The sequence below is a fragment of the Drosophila obscura genome, unplaced genomic scaffold (genome assembly GCF_018151105.1).
Source record: "Drosophila obscura isolate BZ-5 IFL unplaced genomic scaffold, ASM1815110v1 contig_150, whole genome shotgun sequence".
Taxonomy (NCBI): Eukaryota; Metazoa; Arthropoda; class Insecta; order Diptera; family Drosophilidae; genus Drosophila; species Drosophila obscura.
In genome coordinates this window covers 9,869,753-9,886,807 of record NW_024542736.1, presented here as the reverse complement: position 1 = coordinate 9,886,807, position 17,055 = coordinate 9,869,753, and the positions used below count along the sequence as shown (strand labels likewise).

General features: G+C 46.9%; 5 protein-coding genes across 7 annotated transcripts; 2 read left to right on the top strand and 3 right to left on the bottom strand.

Moving 5' to 3' along the window:
* Positions 1 to 707: 707 nt before the first annotated feature.
* On the bottom strand, positions 708 to 3,038 carry LOC111069468 (phosphatidylserine decarboxylase proenzyme, mitochondrial). The gene is made up of 2 exons (XM_022359546.2): positions 2,802 to 3,038; positions 708 to 2,722 (listed from the first exon to the last, which is right to left on the bottom strand). Exon 2 carries the CDS (start codon positions 2,357 to 2,359, stop codon positions 1,010 to 1,012), a length of 1,350 nt encoding a protein of 449 aa, XP_022215238.2. The 5' UTR covers positions 2,360 to 2,722; positions 2,802 to 3,038; the 3' UTR covers positions 708 to 1,009.
* Positions 2,982 to 4,665, top strand: LOC111069470 (beclin-1-like protein). Its single transcript, XM_022359547.2, has 3 exons — positions 2,982 to 3,301; positions 3,360 to 4,407; positions 4,470 to 4,665. The coding sequence occupies exons 1-3, from the start codon at positions 3,187 to 3,189 to the stop codon at positions 4,573 to 4,575; spliced, it is 1,269 nt and encodes a 422-aa protein (XP_022215239.1). The 5' UTR covers positions 2,982 to 3,186; the 3' UTR covers positions 4,576 to 4,665.
* Positions 4,586 to 5,914, bottom strand: LOC111069474 (replication stress response regulator SDE2). Of its 2 annotated transcripts, XM_041591723.1 has the most exons (3): positions 5,608 to 5,914; positions 5,344 to 5,504; positions 4,586 to 5,272 (listed from the first exon to the last, which is right to left on the bottom strand). In XM_041591723.1, exons 2-3 carry the CDS (start codon positions 5,437 to 5,439, stop codon positions 4,655 to 4,657), a joined length of 714 nt encoding a protein of 237 aa, XP_041447657.1. In that variant the 5' UTR covers positions 5,440 to 5,504; positions 5,608 to 5,914; the 3' UTR covers positions 4,586 to 4,654. The 2 variants fall into 2 exon arrangements, with proteins under 2 accessions (XP_041447657.1, XP_022215246.2); XM_022359554.2 differs by lacking the exon at positions 5,608 to 5,914 and having other exon boundaries at positions 5,344 to 5,591.
* LOC111069467 (nucleolysin TIAR) lies at positions 5,742 to 10,957 on the top strand. The gene is made up of 5 exons (XM_022359544.2): positions 5,742 to 5,807; positions 7,320 to 8,480; positions 8,562 to 9,470; positions 9,540 to 9,636; positions 9,706 to 10,957. The coding sequence occupies exons 2-5, from the start codon at positions 8,253 to 8,255 to the stop codon at positions 9,864 to 9,866; spliced, it is 1,395 nt and encodes a 464-aa protein (XP_022215236.1). The 5' UTR covers positions 5,742 to 5,807; positions 7,320 to 8,252; the 3' UTR covers positions 9,867 to 10,957.
* Positions 10,958 to 13,021: 2,064 nt separating this feature from the next.
* LOC111069461 (spastin) lies at positions 13,022 to 16,486 on the bottom strand. Of its 2 annotated transcripts, XM_022359536.2 has the most exons (6): positions 15,422 to 16,486; positions 15,045 to 15,215; positions 14,633 to 14,896; positions 14,246 to 14,412; positions 13,915 to 14,173; positions 13,022 to 13,845 (listed from the first exon to the last, which is right to left on the bottom strand). In XM_022359536.2, exons 1-6 carry the CDS (start codon positions 16,197 to 16,199, stop codon positions 13,100 to 13,102), a joined length of 2,385 nt encoding a protein of 794 aa, XP_022215228.2. In that variant the 5' UTR covers positions 16,200 to 16,486; the 3' UTR covers positions 13,022 to 13,099. The 2 variants fall into 2 exon arrangements, with proteins under 2 accessions (XP_022215228.2, XP_022215229.2); XM_022359537.2 differs by lacking the exon at positions 14,633 to 14,896.
* Positions 16,487 to 17,055: the final 569 nt, after the last annotated feature.

The window sequence follows — 17,055 nt, the reverse complement described above, 5'->3', positions numbered from 1 at the left end:
GTGAGACAGTGTTAGACACAGTCATAAACTGCTTTTGGCACTAAAATTTGAAAATATAATTTTTTTTAATTGAAAGTGATTCTGACGCAATTATTTCATTCCCGATCCCAAACTGTTGCCAGGTCGGGATGCCATCACTCGCTAACTACGTGGTCGGCGTGTGTGTGTGTGTGTCAAGGCTCTCGGGCACAATCAAATTGTCATCGTGTGATAAGTTCAACGAACAAACAAGCACTTTGGCTGGGAATCGGCTGGTTGAATTGATTCAATTAGATGAAAAGGCGATCCCGGATTCAATTTAATAACAGAACATACCATATTGTGGCGCATCTACATATGTATGTCTGCCTGCTAGTTCATATCAATTCCCTTTTTCCATCTGCTGCTGTGCGGTGCGGCAGTCGTATTTGTGGGAAGAAAGTTCAGGTTCGTGGAGATAGGGTAATTACAGATTATGTTCGTAGTAGTAGAACATCCGGGAAATAATTAAAGATCGGCTTGCCATATACCGATAAGCATACCCCCAGACGGCCACCGAGTTCTTTAGTTTTGGGTTCAACGACTGAGAAAGTTTTAATCGTTTGCTGTTATAAAGTAAAAAAGATAACGAACCAAACCAGAAGCTCCCACCTCAACAATTATATGTTTTGCACTACTACCAGTTGTCGGCGCGTGCCTTACGGGTTGAAACCAGACACATTTTTATTGTATTCAACGATATTTCGACATTTATTATATAAAGACATATAAAATATTTCCTTAGGACTATAGAAATGGCAACAATACACACATACACACACACATAGCATAGCATGGCATAGCATAGCAGGATGTTCACAAAAAATACGTTAGGGAACAGCTCCAGTAATACAAAATGTGATAATTAGATTGGATTTCATTTCAATCTATCAACTTGCCGGAGACTTGCCAGAGTTTGCTTTGAACTGATTCTTGGATTGGCATCACAATAGGCTTCTTTCCGGGGGATGGTCATGGACATGGACATTCATCATTTACGCTCCACAATGTGCCCCAGGGACTCTCCCACACGGATCTTCTGTCCGGCAACAATGTCAAACTTGAAGTTCTTTGGCGCCTCGAAGAGAAGGACAATGGTGCTGCCCATGTTGAACTGCCCGACCAGATCGCCCTTGCCCAGCTCCTTTGGCTTTTGCTGTGCGTCCAGGGCCACTTCGTCGTACTCGTAGGTGCTCGGAGGATGCTTACCCACATTGAGACCCGTCCAGCGATTGGTTTTGAGCTCAGCATCCATGTAGATCTCCACGGAGCCCACATTGGTGGCGCCCACCGCAGTGTAGCTGAAGAAGCCGTGCTTCCACTGTCCCATATAGAGGACGCGCTCGTTCAGGCAGAACAGACCCGGCAGCCAGCCGGCCACCTTAGGGCTCACCGAGAGCAGTTCGCCGGAGAAATGACGGCGCACCGTCGGCTGCCAGGCGGTGGGTGAGTGAAAGCGATGATAATCTCCGGGAGCCAGGTAGATAACGCACTGATATAGCTCGGTGGTGCCATCGCGCTGCCGCTTCAGGGCCTGCGCGTAGCTGACACCCGACTTGGCCTCCTCCAGCGTCTGCAGTGGCCCCAGGAAGTCCTCGATGCTGTAATTCACGCCCTTCACCTGCTCGATGAGCGAGTCAGAGGCGCTGCCAAAGTGCAGAACTTTGCCATCGGCAGGCGATACGAGCGGTGCATGGGCATCGATGGTGCGTGCGCCCTCCTTCAGAGGACGCGTGAAGAACTCCGCTAGGCTGTTGTAGTGTTCGTATTCCGGATACTGAGCCTCGCTCAGATTCACATTAAATGCATTCGAGTACCAGCCGTAGACGTAGGGCCGCAGTGTCGTGGGCATGTAGCAGGCGGCCAGCCAGCCCCAGCAGCGACTGATGATCCGCAGCGGAAGCGAGCAGTAGACGCGAGACTGGAACTCCGAGGCGGTGCGTGGCGTGCCGTCACGTTCGCAGCGCTTCTTATGTAGCTGCCATTCGATGGCCCCGAACACGCATATGCCCATGGGGGCCCAGCGCAGTAGGAAGCCGGTCCAGCGGGAGAGCACATTGCGACGCACCTGGGCGAGGTTCTGTTTTGAGTTAAGCTGCTGTCTGTGCGGCTCTGGCTGGGGCTGCGACTGCGCCTTGAGGCGATTTAGCGGTGCATTCCCAGATGAGGAATTCGAGGAGAAGTGCCGGAAATGCCGCACCACTGGCCAGCTTCCATTTTGTTGCTGCGTAGGCTTCGCGGCTTGTAGTTGTAGTTGCTGTGGCTGCTGTGGCTGGACCACCGTTCTTAGGTTGCCGGCCTTTAGCAGTACACGACCGCGAGGTACAAAGTAGGAAACCATTTTAGTTGTAGTTGTTGTTGTACTTTTAGTAGTTGTAGCTCTTTAGTTCTTATGGCGACACAGCCACCCGGCCACCGAACTGATGATTACGTATTCTTAGATAGAAAATGGCACGTTGTTGAGCGCGCGCGTCTGTTTTGGAGGTTTAATCTTTTTTGGAGCACGAATTGGGTGAGTGGCGTGCCCTTAAATCCAACAATGGCCTATTAATAGTTACAAAACATGCGCATTCAATCCAGACCTAAGTCAGAAACAATACCATACCGCGGTGGGGGGATAACGAGAATATAATGAAATAATGAATTTGCCAATCAAGTTGTATGTTGGGGTCCGTGTGTGGGTCTTCCGTACCGTTCCGTGGGGCTGTTGTGGGCGAAATGAAATGAAACTTTTCCACAGCTAAAGAGGCGCACCAACTGCGTCTCATGTGCTTTTTTCTCACCTAAACAAACGGAATTGAATGCCTCTCCGCGCTCTGCTCTTATCACATACAAAAAAACCACAATGGTGGTCAAGGCTGCCTTCTGTGTGCGTGAGTGTGCCAGGGGGGGAGTCAGTCTCGTCTCTGTTGTAGAGCTCGCTTTTGGTCAATGTTTTTCTTTAAAACTGGTTTTAATTCTTATTTTGCTGAACCCGTCAATTGATTTGATTTTATCGTTTTGTTGTCCCGGGAACTGCGCCTTAATTTTGCGCTGTTGCAGACAGATGGGATGGCAACCCTGGCAGCAGCTGCAAACAGCTGATTAATTATTTGTCTTTTTCACATCCAAATAATACATTTATTATATGCAGAAAATTGCAGGAGGGGAATTTAAATATCCGCGACCATGAGCGAGGCGGAGAAACAGGCCGTGTCCTTTGCCTGCCAGCGCTGTCTTCAGCCCATAGTGCTGGACGAGCAGCTGGAGAAGATTAGCGTCCATGCCATGGCTGAACTGTCGTGTAGGAGAAGGTATACAACATTAGCAGAAAGCTTTGTAATCATGTTTTCCCTTTCCAGTGCCAATCTACAGGGACAATGGCAACACCCTGGACACACAGGACGCCAGCAGCTTTGACCACTTTGTGCCGCCGTACAGGCTGACGGACTCCATCAATGGAACTGGCTTCATGCTCGTCTCGGATGGCCGTGACAACAAGAAGATGAGTGCTGCCTTCAATTTGAAGGCAGAGCTATTCGACTGCTTGTCCTCCAACTCGGAGATTGACCATCCCCTGTGCGAGGAGTGTGCGGATTCCATGCTGGAGATTATGGATCGGGAGCTGCGCATTGCCGAGGACGAGTGGGATGTGTACAAAACGTATCTGGATGAGCTGGAGCAGCAGCGGCAGGCGCCCAATGTTGATGCCCTCGACAAGGAGCTGGACGAACTGAAGAAGAGTGAACAGCAGCTGCTATCGGAGCTGGGCAAGCTCAAGGAGGAGGAACAATCACTGAACGCTGCCATAGCGCAAGAGGAATTGGAGAAGGAGAAGCTGCACGACCAGGAGGAGAGCTACTGGCGCGAGTACACCAAACACAGGCGTGAGCTGATGCTCACCGAGGACGACAAACGGAGCCTGGAGAGCCAGATCAGCTACTCGAAGCAGCAGCTGGACAAGCTGCGCGACACAAACATCTTCAACATCACCTTCCACATCTGGCACGCGGGACACTTTGGCACCATCAATAACTTCCGCCTGGGTCGCCTGCCCTCCGTCTCCGTCGACTGGTCGGAGATAAATGCCGCCTGGGGGCAGACAGTGCTGCTGCTCTCCGCTCTGGCCCGCAAGATTGGCCTGACCTTTGAGCGGTATCGTGTGGTGCCATTCGGCAATCACTCGTATGTGGAGGTGCTGGGCGAGAATCGCGAACTGCCGCTATACGGCAGCGGGGGATTCAAGTTCTTTTGGGACACCAAATTCGATGCGGCCATGGTGGCCTTCCTTGACTGCCTTACCCAGTTCCAGAAGGAGGTGGAGAAACGCGACACCGAGTTTTTGCTGCCCTACAAAATGGAAAAGGGCAAAATCATTGACCCATCGACGGGGAATTCCTACTCAATAAAGTAAGTGCAGGGAAAAAGTCCATATCCTTTGACACACTGACTCCTCTTTCGTTTGCTTACAGGATACAGTTCAACTCGGAGGAACAGTGGACGAAGGCCTTAAAGTTCATGCTTACGAACCTGAAATGGGGTCTCGCCTGGGTCTCCTCGCAATTTGTGTCGCAGTGATGTTTTGTCTTTTGTCCTTTAATCATCTTTTTATTTATGCTCTTATTCCTCTTAGTGCTTAATATTAAACTTAAATCTTTCAACTTTTAATCGCTTTTTTCTTATTTGTCTCTGACTGCTCCTCTTCGCTGTCATCCGAGTCGGTGCCCGAGATATCATCACCAATCCAGAGTGCTCCCTTTTTATTCTTTTTGGCCTTGGTCTTGTCGTCGACTGGAGCTTTTCTCTTCACACCACTGACGGAGGGCAGTTCCGTGGCTGCTGCCTGCTTTTCTTTGACTTCCTCGGCCTGCTTGAGACCCTCCTCGAAGGCGTCGCTCACCTTATCCGTCAGATTGGCCCTGGCCTCCTCGTACTTTTCGTCTTTGAAGTCGTGCTTGGGCACGGCCAGAAGTTTCTCAATCTTGCGCTTCTTTCGCTCCTCCCGCTCGCGCTCACGCTCCGCCTGCTTGCCCAGCCAGGCCCGGACGCGCTTCTCCTCGTTGATGTCGCGCAGACGACGTCCACTCAGATCGCGACATGCCTCGCGGTTTGTGGTTTTTTCAATCTGTGCTCCAATCGCACGCAGCATGGAGCCGAAGCCACCCTTGCCGCCCACCTGGCGGAGGATGCAGTGGATGCTCTCATGTTGAGTCGTCGAGTCGCCAGTCAAACGTTTGCCATTGCTCACGAGATAGTAATCGTCGCGTTGCAAGTGCTGTGAAATAGATTATGTTTATTGCAATTACTTGTGCACGTGAATTTCACAATTTAGGTATGCACACTCACCGTGGACTCTTCGATTTTCGTGCATATATCATTATAGTTGATTTCATTGTCTAAAACAATTAACTGTTTATTGTTTAGGAGAATATTAATCACCATTTTTCTGCCTTTCCCTTTTGGTAGTGTTGTACTTTTGCGCTTCCCTTTTGTGCTGCTGCATCTGCCTGCCAGCGCGTGTGTTAGAGAGAGAAAACGTTTATCGGTGCAAACAGAGTTGCCACTTTTTATGATTTATTTATAAACCGACTTAAATGTGTTTAAACCTACTTGATTTCAATAGAAAAACTTCTGATAAATCGAGCTTTATTTTAATCTGTGGCTAGTCAACAAAGGAGTGCAGATTTGTGATAGTTTTTAATCAGTTTATGACCTTGCCGCCATTGCGTTTTTCGTGTGCAACGAGTTGGCAGCACTCTCTCTCACACACAAAGTGCTCATTAATTAGGTTCGCATTTTAGACGACGAAGGTAAAATTTTAGCGACGCGTTTATCGTACAATTTAATCAGTTTAACATAGCGAAAGTTGTGAAAAATTAATAAAAACCGGTAGCGGTTAATATTGTCTGGTGTGTGTTGTGTGTTTAAATAGCGGAGAGCTAGTAAAATGCGGTAAATTTACAACCGCAGCCACGTCACTGAGAGCATATAAAAAATATGAGAGAGTGCGGATTTTGAAAACGAATCCCAAATTCTAGGCAGCGTCGAACAATGGGTAGGACAGGACGGCGGTGGTGGTGGTGGTAGTTGTGTTAATGTTAATCCTAGCTTTCGGCATCGTCGAAGGGGCGGGGAACGGGAACGCTAGCATAAAAAGATGGCAGCACGGAATTGAACAAGATATGTACATTGCATGTGTGCGCGTGTGTGTGCATACACACATAAGTATAGATGGAAGCGGCAAGCAGAAAAAGCAAAGAAAAATCCCCATATTCGAGCTGCATTGGTATTGGTATTAGTTTAAATGTTCAATAACCAAAACCGAAAAAAAGAAGAAAAGTGGCAACTCATGTGAGCAAAAGGCAAACAAAAAGACCAGCGCAAGACGCCTTTTTGTGTGTGTGGTGTGTGCGAAAAACGACGAAACGAGGAAAATAAGCGAATAAAAATGAGCAACAAAAACCAACGCCCCCCGCCCGCCGTCGCTCCCTTCAAGGCTCTGTGACTTTGACTGACATTTTCTAGCGCCGCCTAAAGAAATCACATCAAAATCAAGTTTAGTGCCATGCAAATTTAAATTTTATTTCGAATTCGACTTGATTCGACCGAAATGAAGCCCGAAATCTATTTCGGCGCTGCTGCCGAACTGCCGTCGCTGCCCTGGCCGGTTTCGGTTTCGCAAATTTCCCACCTCTTTCTCCATGTTTTCCATTATGTATTTTGTTATCGACGGTCATTCATCCTCTCCTCTAGTTGATTTTCATTTTGTCTTTCGCCGTCTTTCGTGTCTCTGTGTGCGTGTGCGCCAGTGTTCTACATTGCGTTTGCTCCCGGAAAAAGAGTAGTTCCCGATACCGCTCACGATATGGTGTAGTTTTAGTTTTTGTATTAAATATAAAATAAATTGTTTTGCGTGGACTGCAATTTAATGACATTTGCTTTGTTAAATTGGCGAGGAAACGGATCTTGGGCAGTCCCTCTCTCTCTTTAGTTCTTTCTGTGCGTGTGTGTGTGCCTGAGTACGAGAGAGGGTGCGCACGTGTGTGCGTGCCCTGCACTGCTTTGCCGCCTAGTCGGCTCTTTGTTCCCTACAGAGAGACAGAGAAGACCGATAGACAGACAGACAGACGGAGCGAGCGGGCGACCACTTATCCATATCATTTGCCTACCTAATTCCAAATGTAACATTTGCCGATCATGTGCTACTATGTGACCACCGAACTGTAGACCTTGTCCTATATAAACTATAACTATAACTACTACTATAACTAACCGACAACTATGTACTTTCTTCTCTTCCCTCTATGTTTTCTTCTTTGCAGCAGCGATTCCAGTGTTCAGCTTCGAAACCCAACAGAAACACTCTTAACCTGCGAGAACTTTCATAGCAAACTAATTTTTGTACCAGAACCCCTTGATCCGATCCCGAATCCAAAATCCCGAACTCTTCTACATTAACGTAAATAGTATTCCATATACATTTATACAATTCGTGTATATTGAAGGGAAAACAGCAGCAGCAGCAAGAACAACAATTTATAATGCCAATCCTATAGATTGAGACAAGATAGAGAATTCAAGTTAAAAGTTAACGACACAAAATCCACATCCTCTCCCTCCCTTCGAAAGAGAAGAAGAGCAAAAGAGAGAAGATATAACAACAACAAAATTGTATATTCCAAAACACTCCATTAGCGAATAGTTAGGACAGATATATTTATACATATATACAACAAAACCAACAATATAGAAGTTTAACAAAATTTTTGCAAATTAGGCCACAAGATTTAGGGGAAAAGTAAAGAAAAGAAAAGCAATAAACGACGAACCTCAGCGTTAAATCATAAAGATCTACTATTATCATAAATCTCTAGATACGATATATAATTATATACCACAAAACCAACAACAAACGAAGCCAATCGGGCGAAAACGGGTCAGAATCGTAGTAATCGAAGTATTCAGAATTGTAGTAAAGTTTTCGTAGTCCTTTAGCAGCCTCCTCCCTTCCTCCCATATATAGAATATATATAAAGTGTGTGTGAGCATTGGATTTTTATATATACACAGCACACCATTAGAAACGAGCGTAGATAGGGATCTTCTGAATCAAGTAAATTATTTTTGATATCGATTTTTGTAATTGATTTGATGCGCATCATCGCATAGAGAAGAGAGTGTTCGAATATATACAGCCTTATCGCGCATATCGATCCGCATTCACACCTGATCGGAGCAGCCATCGACGACGAGCCATGGACGAGTCACAGCCGAAAACGTTGTATGTGGGAAATCTCGATAGCTCGGTATCCGAGGAGCTGCTCGTCGCATTGTTCGGCACAATGGGTGCCGTGAAGAGCTGTAAAATTATAAGGGAACCGGGCAACGACCCATATGCCTTCATCGAATATTCCAACTATCAGGCAGCCTCCACGGCCCTGACCGCCATGAACAAACGCCTCTTTCTGGACAAGGAAATCAAGGTGCGTCCAGATCGGTTCGATCGCGATCTACTCCCTCCCATCACGATTCTAATCTGTCTCTCTCCATTTCCATTCCTGTAGGTTAACTGGGCCACTAGTCCTGGCAATCAGCCCAAGACAGACATTAGCTCCCATCACCACATATTCGTTGGGGATCTAAGTCCCGAAATCGAAACGGAGACGCTGCGCGAAGCCTTTGCACCATTCGGGGAGATATCCAACTGTCGCATTGTCCGCGATCCACAGACCATGAAGTCCAAGGGCTATGCTTTCGTTTCGTTTGTGAAGAAGGCCGAAGCAGAGAATGCAATACAGGCAATGAATGGCCAATGGATTGGCTCGCGTTCGATACGCACCAATTGGTCCACGCGCAAGCTCCCACCACCCCGAGAATCGTCCAAGGGTGGCGGCCTGGGCGGCGGCATGGGTGGCGGGCCCGGGAATGGAGGCGGCGTTAAGAGCAACCAGCGGCACACCTTCGAGGAGGTGTATAATCAGTCGAGCCCCACCAATACCACAGTCTACTGTGGCGGCTTTCCGCCGAACGTCATCAGCGACGATCTGATGCACAAACACTTTGGCCAGTTCGGTCCCATCCAGGATGTGCGTGTCTTCAAGGACAAGGGCTTTGCGTTCATTAAATTCGTGACCAAGGACTCGGCGGCGCACGCCATCGAGCACACGCACAACACCGAAGTCCATGGCAATCTCGTCAAATGCTTCTGGGGCAAGGAAAATGGCGGCGATAACTCAATGAACAACATGAATGCCGCTGCAGCGGCAGCAGCCTCTGCAAATGTGGCCGCCGTGGCAGCCGCCAATGCGGCGGTCAATGCCTCATTGCCAGGCCAAATGATGACCCAGCAACAGTTAGCGGCGGCCACTGGTGCCGCGTTACCTGGCCAAATGATGACGCCCCAACAGCTGGCGGCTGCCACAGCGCAGTATCCATACGCCTATCAACAGATGGGCTACTGGTATCCTCCGGCAGTAAGTTTTCTCTACATATCTCAAGGCTAAATGGTGTTAAATGTTTTCTCCCCCACAACAAAACAACAGCAGGCTTATCCAACCACCCAAATGCAGACGCAGTATATGCAGCAGGGCTACTATCCTTACGCGTACACGACCAGTGCCCAGCAGGCGGGAGGAGTCCGTACGTAGAGCCGCATTCTTTATCTCCCCTCCACTTTTGTGTATTAATTCGTTTGCATGATCTTTACAGCTGCCGGGTATCGCATGGTGCCACCGAATGTGGCATGGGGTGTGCCTGGCACTGTGGTCCCTGGCATGTCGGCGGCCTCGTCTGCGGCCGCAGCAGCAAACGGTTCAATTGCCCCCCAGATGATGTACAGTGCCGCGATGCCACAATATCAGACCCAATGAACTGAGTTGTGACGCCCGCTTCGACGCCGTCTGCAACATCCGTGGAGCCGCTGCATCCAAGAACGTCTGCCGGCAGCAGCAGTGCAGCCACAATCGCAATCGCAGCTGCAGCTGTTAGCGCATTACGCACCCTTAGCTTACTTAGAATACCAGGTCCTTGCCAAAACCGAGCAGCAGCAGCATCCGTCGTATCATCCTCTGCCAGTCCCTAGCGATGAGAGCAACAGCAACATCAGCCTCTCCACGAGCCTCTTTTTCACGGCAGCAGGGGATTAGGGATGTAGGATTTTGCGGTATTTTTAGTTGCGGTTGCAGGCTACGGCTACGTTTTTTTTGAGACGTTTGCGTCATTGTGGCGGTCGAACGGGCGAGGCGGGGCGGGCGTTACGTTCGTGGAGGGCTCTTTCATCATACCCCCCACACATGAAGGCCGACCCGAAGCAATTCGTGGAACTAAAAGTTGAACCACGGGCGGCGGCAAGCGAGCAGGCAGGCAGGCAGACGGACGACAGACAGACAGACCGACCGACATATAGACAGACAACTGAAGCTCTGGGCGATTTCGGGGGGTAGCTGTAACAATCTAATCCAATCTAAGTACGTGTTAAAATAATTTAATGATTTGTAATTTAAGGCAAATATAGGCGTATAAACGAAAGCGGAAACAAAAATAAAAAATGAGAAATACAACAGAAACAGTAAAAACAGAAAAACAAAAACCAACCCATAGGCAACAACAAATTTGTTCAAATAAACAACAACAAATGAAATACAATCGAAACGGAATAAAGTGACAAAGCAAATTGTAATCGTAACTAAAATGTGGATCATATGATGTGTCAACGATGGATTTCGAAGGAGGAGTAGTCGGATGTAGAGTGGCAAGTGGCAACTGGATCAGCGAGGATGAGCCACACCACCCACATCGGTGGAGTCGAAAAGTAAAGCATAAACAAATTTAGACACTTAAGAGAATGTAAATTCGAGCAAAACACACACACACACATATTGTAATTGTATATTTCCAATGTGGAAAACGAAATGCGATATAAATATGTAATGTAATTGTAAAATAAAGAAACAAAAAAATATATAAAACGAAGTGAGAAAAACCACAGAGAACGACGAGAGTGTGTCCTAAATCTAAACTTTTGAGTAACGAACTACTAAGTAACTACTATAAAAAGATTATAAAATTGTAAAGTTTACCCATGCTCGGATCTATAGAGAAGAGATAGGATGTCTCTACAGCAAACCATGAGAATACCACAGAGATAGTGGGGCTAAACTTACTTATATACATTGGTTAAAATTGCCATTAACGTTCTATATGAAATGAGACAGTTTTTAAATGAAATTGGTATGCGAATTAGAAGATGCTGTTTATCGATCTATAGAGAAGACAACAGTGAGGTTTGTATTTACATTGGTTAATAGTTGAAGATTCTAGATGATATGAGAGAGAGAATGAGCTTTAAATTTTATGAGAATATTGCTTATATGAGCCGTTTAGGGTTTTATTTTCTGTCTGTACTCGGATATCTAATGCTAATACTCGCATATCTTTGCCGTAATTAGTTTTAATATTTGTAATTTTTCTGCACTCTTAGCTCTTTTTAGTTCTAACTTTTCTGGATCATTAGTCTCACATCTTTCCTACGGTTAAACCATCGCGCGTCATGCAGCAACGGCCCTTGATAGGTTGTGATGGAGGTTCTGCCAGGGATTTGAGCACTTATTGCATCAGATGAGAAACCACCCCTTCACCAATTTGAGAAAACATTCGAAGTACTAGCTACATTTAAAATTAAAATTCTTAGTGGTCATATTTCCAGGAATATAAATCTTCAATCTATAGAGAGAATATGCCCACAGAAACCCCATGAGAAATATGACAACTACCATTAGATATGGTTTAGGTTTTAGCTAGAATAAATTTTAAATCAAAGTTTTGAAATGGTTATATGTACATATGTACGGTATATCCCAGAATTGGATGCAGATCCAGTTCGAGCTGATTGAAGAAATAGCCTGATGATGTCTGTTGAAATCGATTTTATTTAGCGTATTCTATATATACTAATATACATCTATGTAAGTATGTATATATAGAGTATGTATATATATGCATGTAATTTTTCTGGATCTGTGTGTTGTTCAGTAAACTACAATTTAAACTGAAATTCTGTTGGCTGCATAAAAGCTAATTCAAAGTACCGCGATAAGCATCCGATTGTTGTACAATATATATATATATATATATATATATGTATGTATGTATGTATATAGTAGGGGCGTGTGTGGAGGAGCAACTTCTAGTTATAACAAACATTGGGATTAATCTATAGATGGTTTGTTCGGAGACACGATTGTATTTATGACTGCTGCAGTAGGTAGGTACATACATTGATTGATTGAAAACAGAGGAACTAAAACTAAACACCATCCATCCATCTATCAATCGACAGATAGAGACAGAGAGTAGTGTGTGATGATGATGTGTGATCTAAAACTTAAATCTGATCCTTGCTTTTTGTGTTGTGTTTCATCTTAAGGCTATGCTTATGTCTAGATTAAGTGTAGCGTATGGTTTCGATTGGATTAAATTGGACTGGATGATGTACAACAAAAATAGAAGGTTTTGGTTCTATTGATTCAAGGATGGACAAATGGAAGAAACTTGTGACACAGAAATAAATGGAAATACATTTACTTAGTACTAAATTAAATGTTAGGAAAGAGCAGTACCATACACGAACAAACATCTTGCTGTCTTGGCATTGAAAAGATTAGAAACAAATGCTAGTATAATGATTGTTCTTAGGCATACATTAGCGTTTAAATGATTATAACTTGAATGGGTTGTGGGGCGTTCTCGCTCGCATTAAAAACATTTGAAAATACATATATGGTAGATACAATATAAATCTTAGGCCTAAAACACACAGATTGCATGGTAGAACGAGAAATTAATCAATAATTCATTGGTTAAATACAAATAACAAAGTTTTGTGAAACAAAATGTAAGCCTACAAAAACAAATGGTTGAATGGAACGTGTAAAAATTAAGGATCTATGGAATTATCTCGAAACTAATGCGGTATACAGCAAAAGGGAGAGAAAGTTCTGTCACTCACATCACAGCGTGGAGCAGGGCACGGCAGGGCAGGGCAGGACAGGATTTTGGTGACAGGGCAGACAAACCTCTTCGCTGAACGAAGCCGATGCCCCATTTAAATGGTAATATCCCCATAGTCCTGCGACCATTTCTCATACGAATTGAGGCTCTGCGGTGCCACAGAGCGACGAATGCGCTTGAGAGAGTTGTGAAAATCCTTTTCGGTGATGTGACGCATGGCGCTTATATCCAGACACTTGACCTGCTCCACATTCAGCTCGCGTATGGGCTCGAGAGCAGCATCCTTGGCCAGGGCCGTCAAATCGGAGCCAGAATAGCCGTCCGTGATCTTGGCCAACCGCCGCAGAGCATCCGTATCCAGCGGCGAGCCCTGCTTCTGCAGTAAGCGATTCAAGAGCAGCTCGCGCGTCTGCTCGTCGGGCAGTGAAACATAGACGCGTTTGGTGAAGCGTCGCAAAGCGGCCTCGTCCAGCTCTTGAGGCCTATTGGTGGCGGCCAGCACCACAATGCGATCGCCATCGGGATTCCCGGGCAGACCGTCAAACTCCACTAGGAATTCGGTCTTTAGGCGGCGCGACGCCTCGTGCTCGCCGCTGCTACGCTCCGAGAGCAGCGAGTCGACCTCATCGATGAATATGATCGAGGGCTGCAAGTGGCGGGCCACGGCGAACAAGGCACGCACCAGTTTCTCCCCATCGCCCACGTATTTGCTGGTCAGCGAGGCAGCCGAGATGTTCAGAAAGGTGGCACTGCATTCGGTGGCCACGGCGCGGGCCAGCAATGTCTTGCCATTGCCTGGCGGACCGAACAGCAGCAGACCCTTGGCCGGGGCACGCAAACCTACACTCAAGAGGGAGAAAAAGGCAATGATATATGTACTGGGAATCACTCAAACTATCATCCACGCACCTGTAAAGAGTTCTGGACGAACGGAGGGCAGTATGACCATCTCTTGAAGCGCCTGCTTGGCCACCTCCTGACCGGCAATGTCTGTCCACTCCACCTTGGCACCGCCCTCGACAATCTCATCGAGTATTAGCTGCACCAGTTTTTGTTCCACGCCCTTGACAGTCACCACAGGTGTGCTGGCGCCACTGCCACTGCCGCTGGCCCCATTGTTGTTGATGGGCGTGCGTGAACGCTGTGGCGGTGTATTGCGACCGGAAGACTATGGTAGACAGAGTAATAATGATAGAGAGATTTGTCAAGCAATTCGATATGCGCTCCTTGAGCCACTTACAAACTGTCGACGCACGGCGGGGGGTGTGGCTGCCGTCTTGCCTGGCTGCCGCACAGCCCCCACGGAGGTCTTTGAGCCAAGATTTCGTGGCAAAGTTTGTGACTTGTTGGCGGCCACGGCCAGGTTTCCAGGTCGCTTTGTTCCGATTGTCAGCTTTCGGCCGGAGGCTAAGGAAAAGATGGGAAACGATCAGAAGGGCAAATGGGCAAAGCTACAATTCTGTTTAAGCTACAATTTGGGGGCAAGCATAAAGTAATATTGAAACGAAATAAAAGTGCAAAGTGAGAGGGTGATTGATAGATAGATAGCTCGATCTGTTGTCGCTGTGTCGCTGGTTCTGGCGTTGGTGCTGGGCTCTTTTTAGGCCTGGACTGCAACAGAACTTACCCAATGACGACGACGACGGTGTTGTGGCTGTGACAGTGATTCTGGGTGTACTATGACCGTTCTTTGGCCCATAGCCGCTGCTGCGTGTTTTCAGCTTGACGGGATCATTGGTGAGATTCGCCAGCATTGGCTGATTGATTGCCGCCGCTTCTCTGGCCTTCTGTGGCTTGTGGGGTTGCTGCTGCTCCTGGCTATAAATTGGTTTTGGTTTCTGTTTTTCCTTCAGCGAGAGACGATGCATTTGGAAATCTTCCTCACGCAGCGCTGTGGCAGCGACAATTTGATGGACAAACGCAAAAGGAAATGCGAGGACAAAACAACAAAGTGCAAATAAAAAAAAAATCAACAGAAAACACACAAAATAAAAATCATTCCTGTAGGGTTTACGAATGCGCCTGCGGCACCGACTTACCGAGAAAGTGAAGACGATCCCTGGCCATCGAAAGATTTGTTTGCATTTTATCGTGCAGCCTTTGGGCACGGTCCCAGACATCGCCGCGACCACTCCAGCAATCGACGGCAATGCCATCTTCGAGCTCCTTGATACCCTTGCGATATAGCTCAATGGCCAGCTCTTTGTGACCTGCAGGCGGGAGGAAAAGGAAACGATGTCAGAACATTTCACTCTTCGGTCTTTGTGATTATTGATTTGCACTCGACAGACAACAAAAGATACACACAAGCACACAGTACACAGACGGAACAGCCGCCGCCAGCCAGTGGGGCGATGACTCATAGAGAGCACTCGAAAGCACCCCCAGCGCTCAGCGCTCACCGCTCAATGCTCACCTTCATTCTCTTCGTCTATTTTGAGCGCCTTGGATATGTACTCGAACGCTCGACGATGGTGATGCTTCTGTTTGGCCAACAAAGGATCTCCAGGGCCGGGGGAGTAGCCTGCTCCAGATCGATTGGCCCCTGCCATTTCCAGGGGCTGAAGTGCGCGATAGCGTTGCTGTGGCAGAGGTTGCTGCACTTGCTGCTCGGACGCTGCCTCGCCGCTGGTCACCTCCAGGGGGTAGTTGAGGGACTGACTCGCCGTTAGTTGCTGGTGCTGCTGATCCTTGTTGTTGGAGTTGTTTTGGACAACAATCTCGATGTTGCAGTCGCGTCTGTGGGGACTGTAAATCACCTTTGTGCTGGCGCCGTACAAGTAGCGAAAAATGCAGAACAGCTGATAAATCAGCGAGCGAAGAATGTTGAATAGGAATATAATGGGAAATGAAACGACGTAAAGGTTCTGCTTGTGCACAGAAGAGGTGCCGCCAACTTTGCTTCTTGGCGCGCTCGTTGATGTTGGGGTCAGATCATCGGTGGTGGTGGTGTCGTCGTCACCGTCTCCGTCCGGCGAGCTGCCCGGAGTTGTGCGGCGGTTCGAGGAGGACGACACGTTCGTGCCAGACTTGCGGTCATCGATCGATGTTCGATGCGACGACGACGACCTGCTTAAGTTATGTCCGCCTGCTGTTCCTGCGGCTGCTGATCCGCCGCCGCCGTGCGATTTAATTGGAGATTTGTGGCTGCTGCTGGCGCTGGAGGAGGACGACTGGTTTTTGGTGCGTACCATCGATATCGATTCCGCGCCGCAGCACGCTTACTAGCTTTGACCCCCACTCACACTCACTCCGTTTTGCTCCACTCTTCACCCTCTCCACCCACTGCGACGAACGTGCAAATTTATGCAAAGGACTGACTTTGCTTCCAATTGGCGCACACAAACACACGCAAACGCGACACTGGAACGCTTTCAAAGTATGACATAAAAGCAAATAGACGATTTTTTAACGAGTTTTAAACAATTGCGCTATAAACTGTATCACTTTTTGGGGGACAGGACAGGGGGGGCTCTATAGCACCCAACTAGAGGTGTCAAAACATCGAGGGCACCATCGATAGTATCGATGTTTTGCGACTATCATGATAGTATCGAAATTACAAATTTGTAAACAAACCGACTGGTGGCATCTTATTTTTACAATGGGAAGTTACTAAAAGGCCGGACAAATTATTTCGGATCATAGATCCGTGGATTACCGATTACAACAAATAGTAACTTAGTACATAAGGATTAAAAAAAACTATGAAATATTTTATATTATATTGAGACTGATATTTTGAGAGTTATATTTTTAGGGTATGAATAAACTGTTCAATTTGGAAGAATATTTGCTTATTTTGCTTAAAAAATAGCGTTTAATAGCAATAATAGTAATGGTAATAATTATATGAGTCCGATACTATCGACTGTTTTTTTCAAAACATGCCAAACTATTGACACCTCTAGCACCCAACGTCCATCAAATATACCGTCTGACCCTCAAAAACATACCCAAATATACCTTATCATTTTCAAAATAAACCATAAATATACTGCGCACCAAACGCGTCAAAGCTGCCAGAGGACCCAAGCGAGCTGTGGACGC

What these genes read in the sequence shown, in the direction of transcription:
- LOC111069468 (XM_022359546.2), bottom strand. Translation starts at nt 2,359, where the DNA reads ATGGTTTCCTACTTTGTACCTCGCGGTCGTGTACTGCTAAAGGCCGGC.
- LOC111069470 (XM_022359547.2), top strand. Translation starts at nt 3,187, where the DNA reads ATGAGCGAGGCGGAGAAACAGGCCGTGTCCTTTGCCTGCCAGCGCTGT. An exon ending in TGCCATGGCTGAACTGTCGT is followed by an intron (nt 3,302 to 3,359) that starts GTAGGAGAAGGT and finishes TTCCCTTTCCAG; the next exon opens with TGCCAATCTACAGGGACAAT. An exon ending in GGGAATTCCTACTCAATAAA is followed by an intron (nt 4,408 to 4,469) that starts GTAAGTGCAGGG and finishes GTTTGCTTACAG; the next exon opens with GATACAGTTCAACTCGGAGG.
- LOC111069474 (XM_041591723.1), bottom strand. Translation starts at nt 5,439, where the DNA reads ATGGTGATTAATATTCTCCTAAACAATAAACAGTTAATTGTTTTAGAC. An exon ending in CGAAAATCGAAGAGTCCACG is followed by an intron (nt 5,273 to 5,343) that starts GTGAGTGTGCAT and finishes TCTATTTCACAG; the next exon opens with CACTTGCAACGCGACGATTA.
- LOC111069467 (XM_022359544.2), top strand. Translation starts at nt 8,253, where the DNA reads ATGGACGAGTCACAGCCGAAAACGTTGTATGTGGGAAATCTCGATAGC. An exon ending in GCTACTGGTATCCTCCGGCA is followed by an intron (nt 9,471 to 9,539) that starts GTAAGTTTTCTC and finishes ACAAAACAACAG; the next exon opens with CAGGCTTATCCAACCACCCA. An exon ending in CCAGCAGGCGGGAGGAGTCC is followed by an intron (nt 9,637 to 9,705) that starts GTACGTAGAGCC and finishes TGATCTTTACAG; the next exon opens with CTGCCGGGTATCGCATGGTG.
- LOC111069461 (XM_022359536.2), bottom strand. Translation starts at nt 16,199, where the DNA reads ATGGTACGCACCAAAAACCAGTCGTCCTCCTCCAGCGCCAGCAGCAGC. An exon ending in AATAGACGAAGAGAATGAAG is followed by an intron (nt 15,216 to 15,421) that starts GTGAGCATTGAG and finishes TCCCGCCTGCAG; the next exon opens with GTCACAAAGAGCTGGCCATT. An exon ending in CCGCCGTGCGTCGACAGTTT is followed by an intron (nt 14,174 to 14,245) that starts GTAAGTGGCTCA and finishes TGTCTACCATAG; the next exon opens with TCTTCCGGTCGCAATACACC.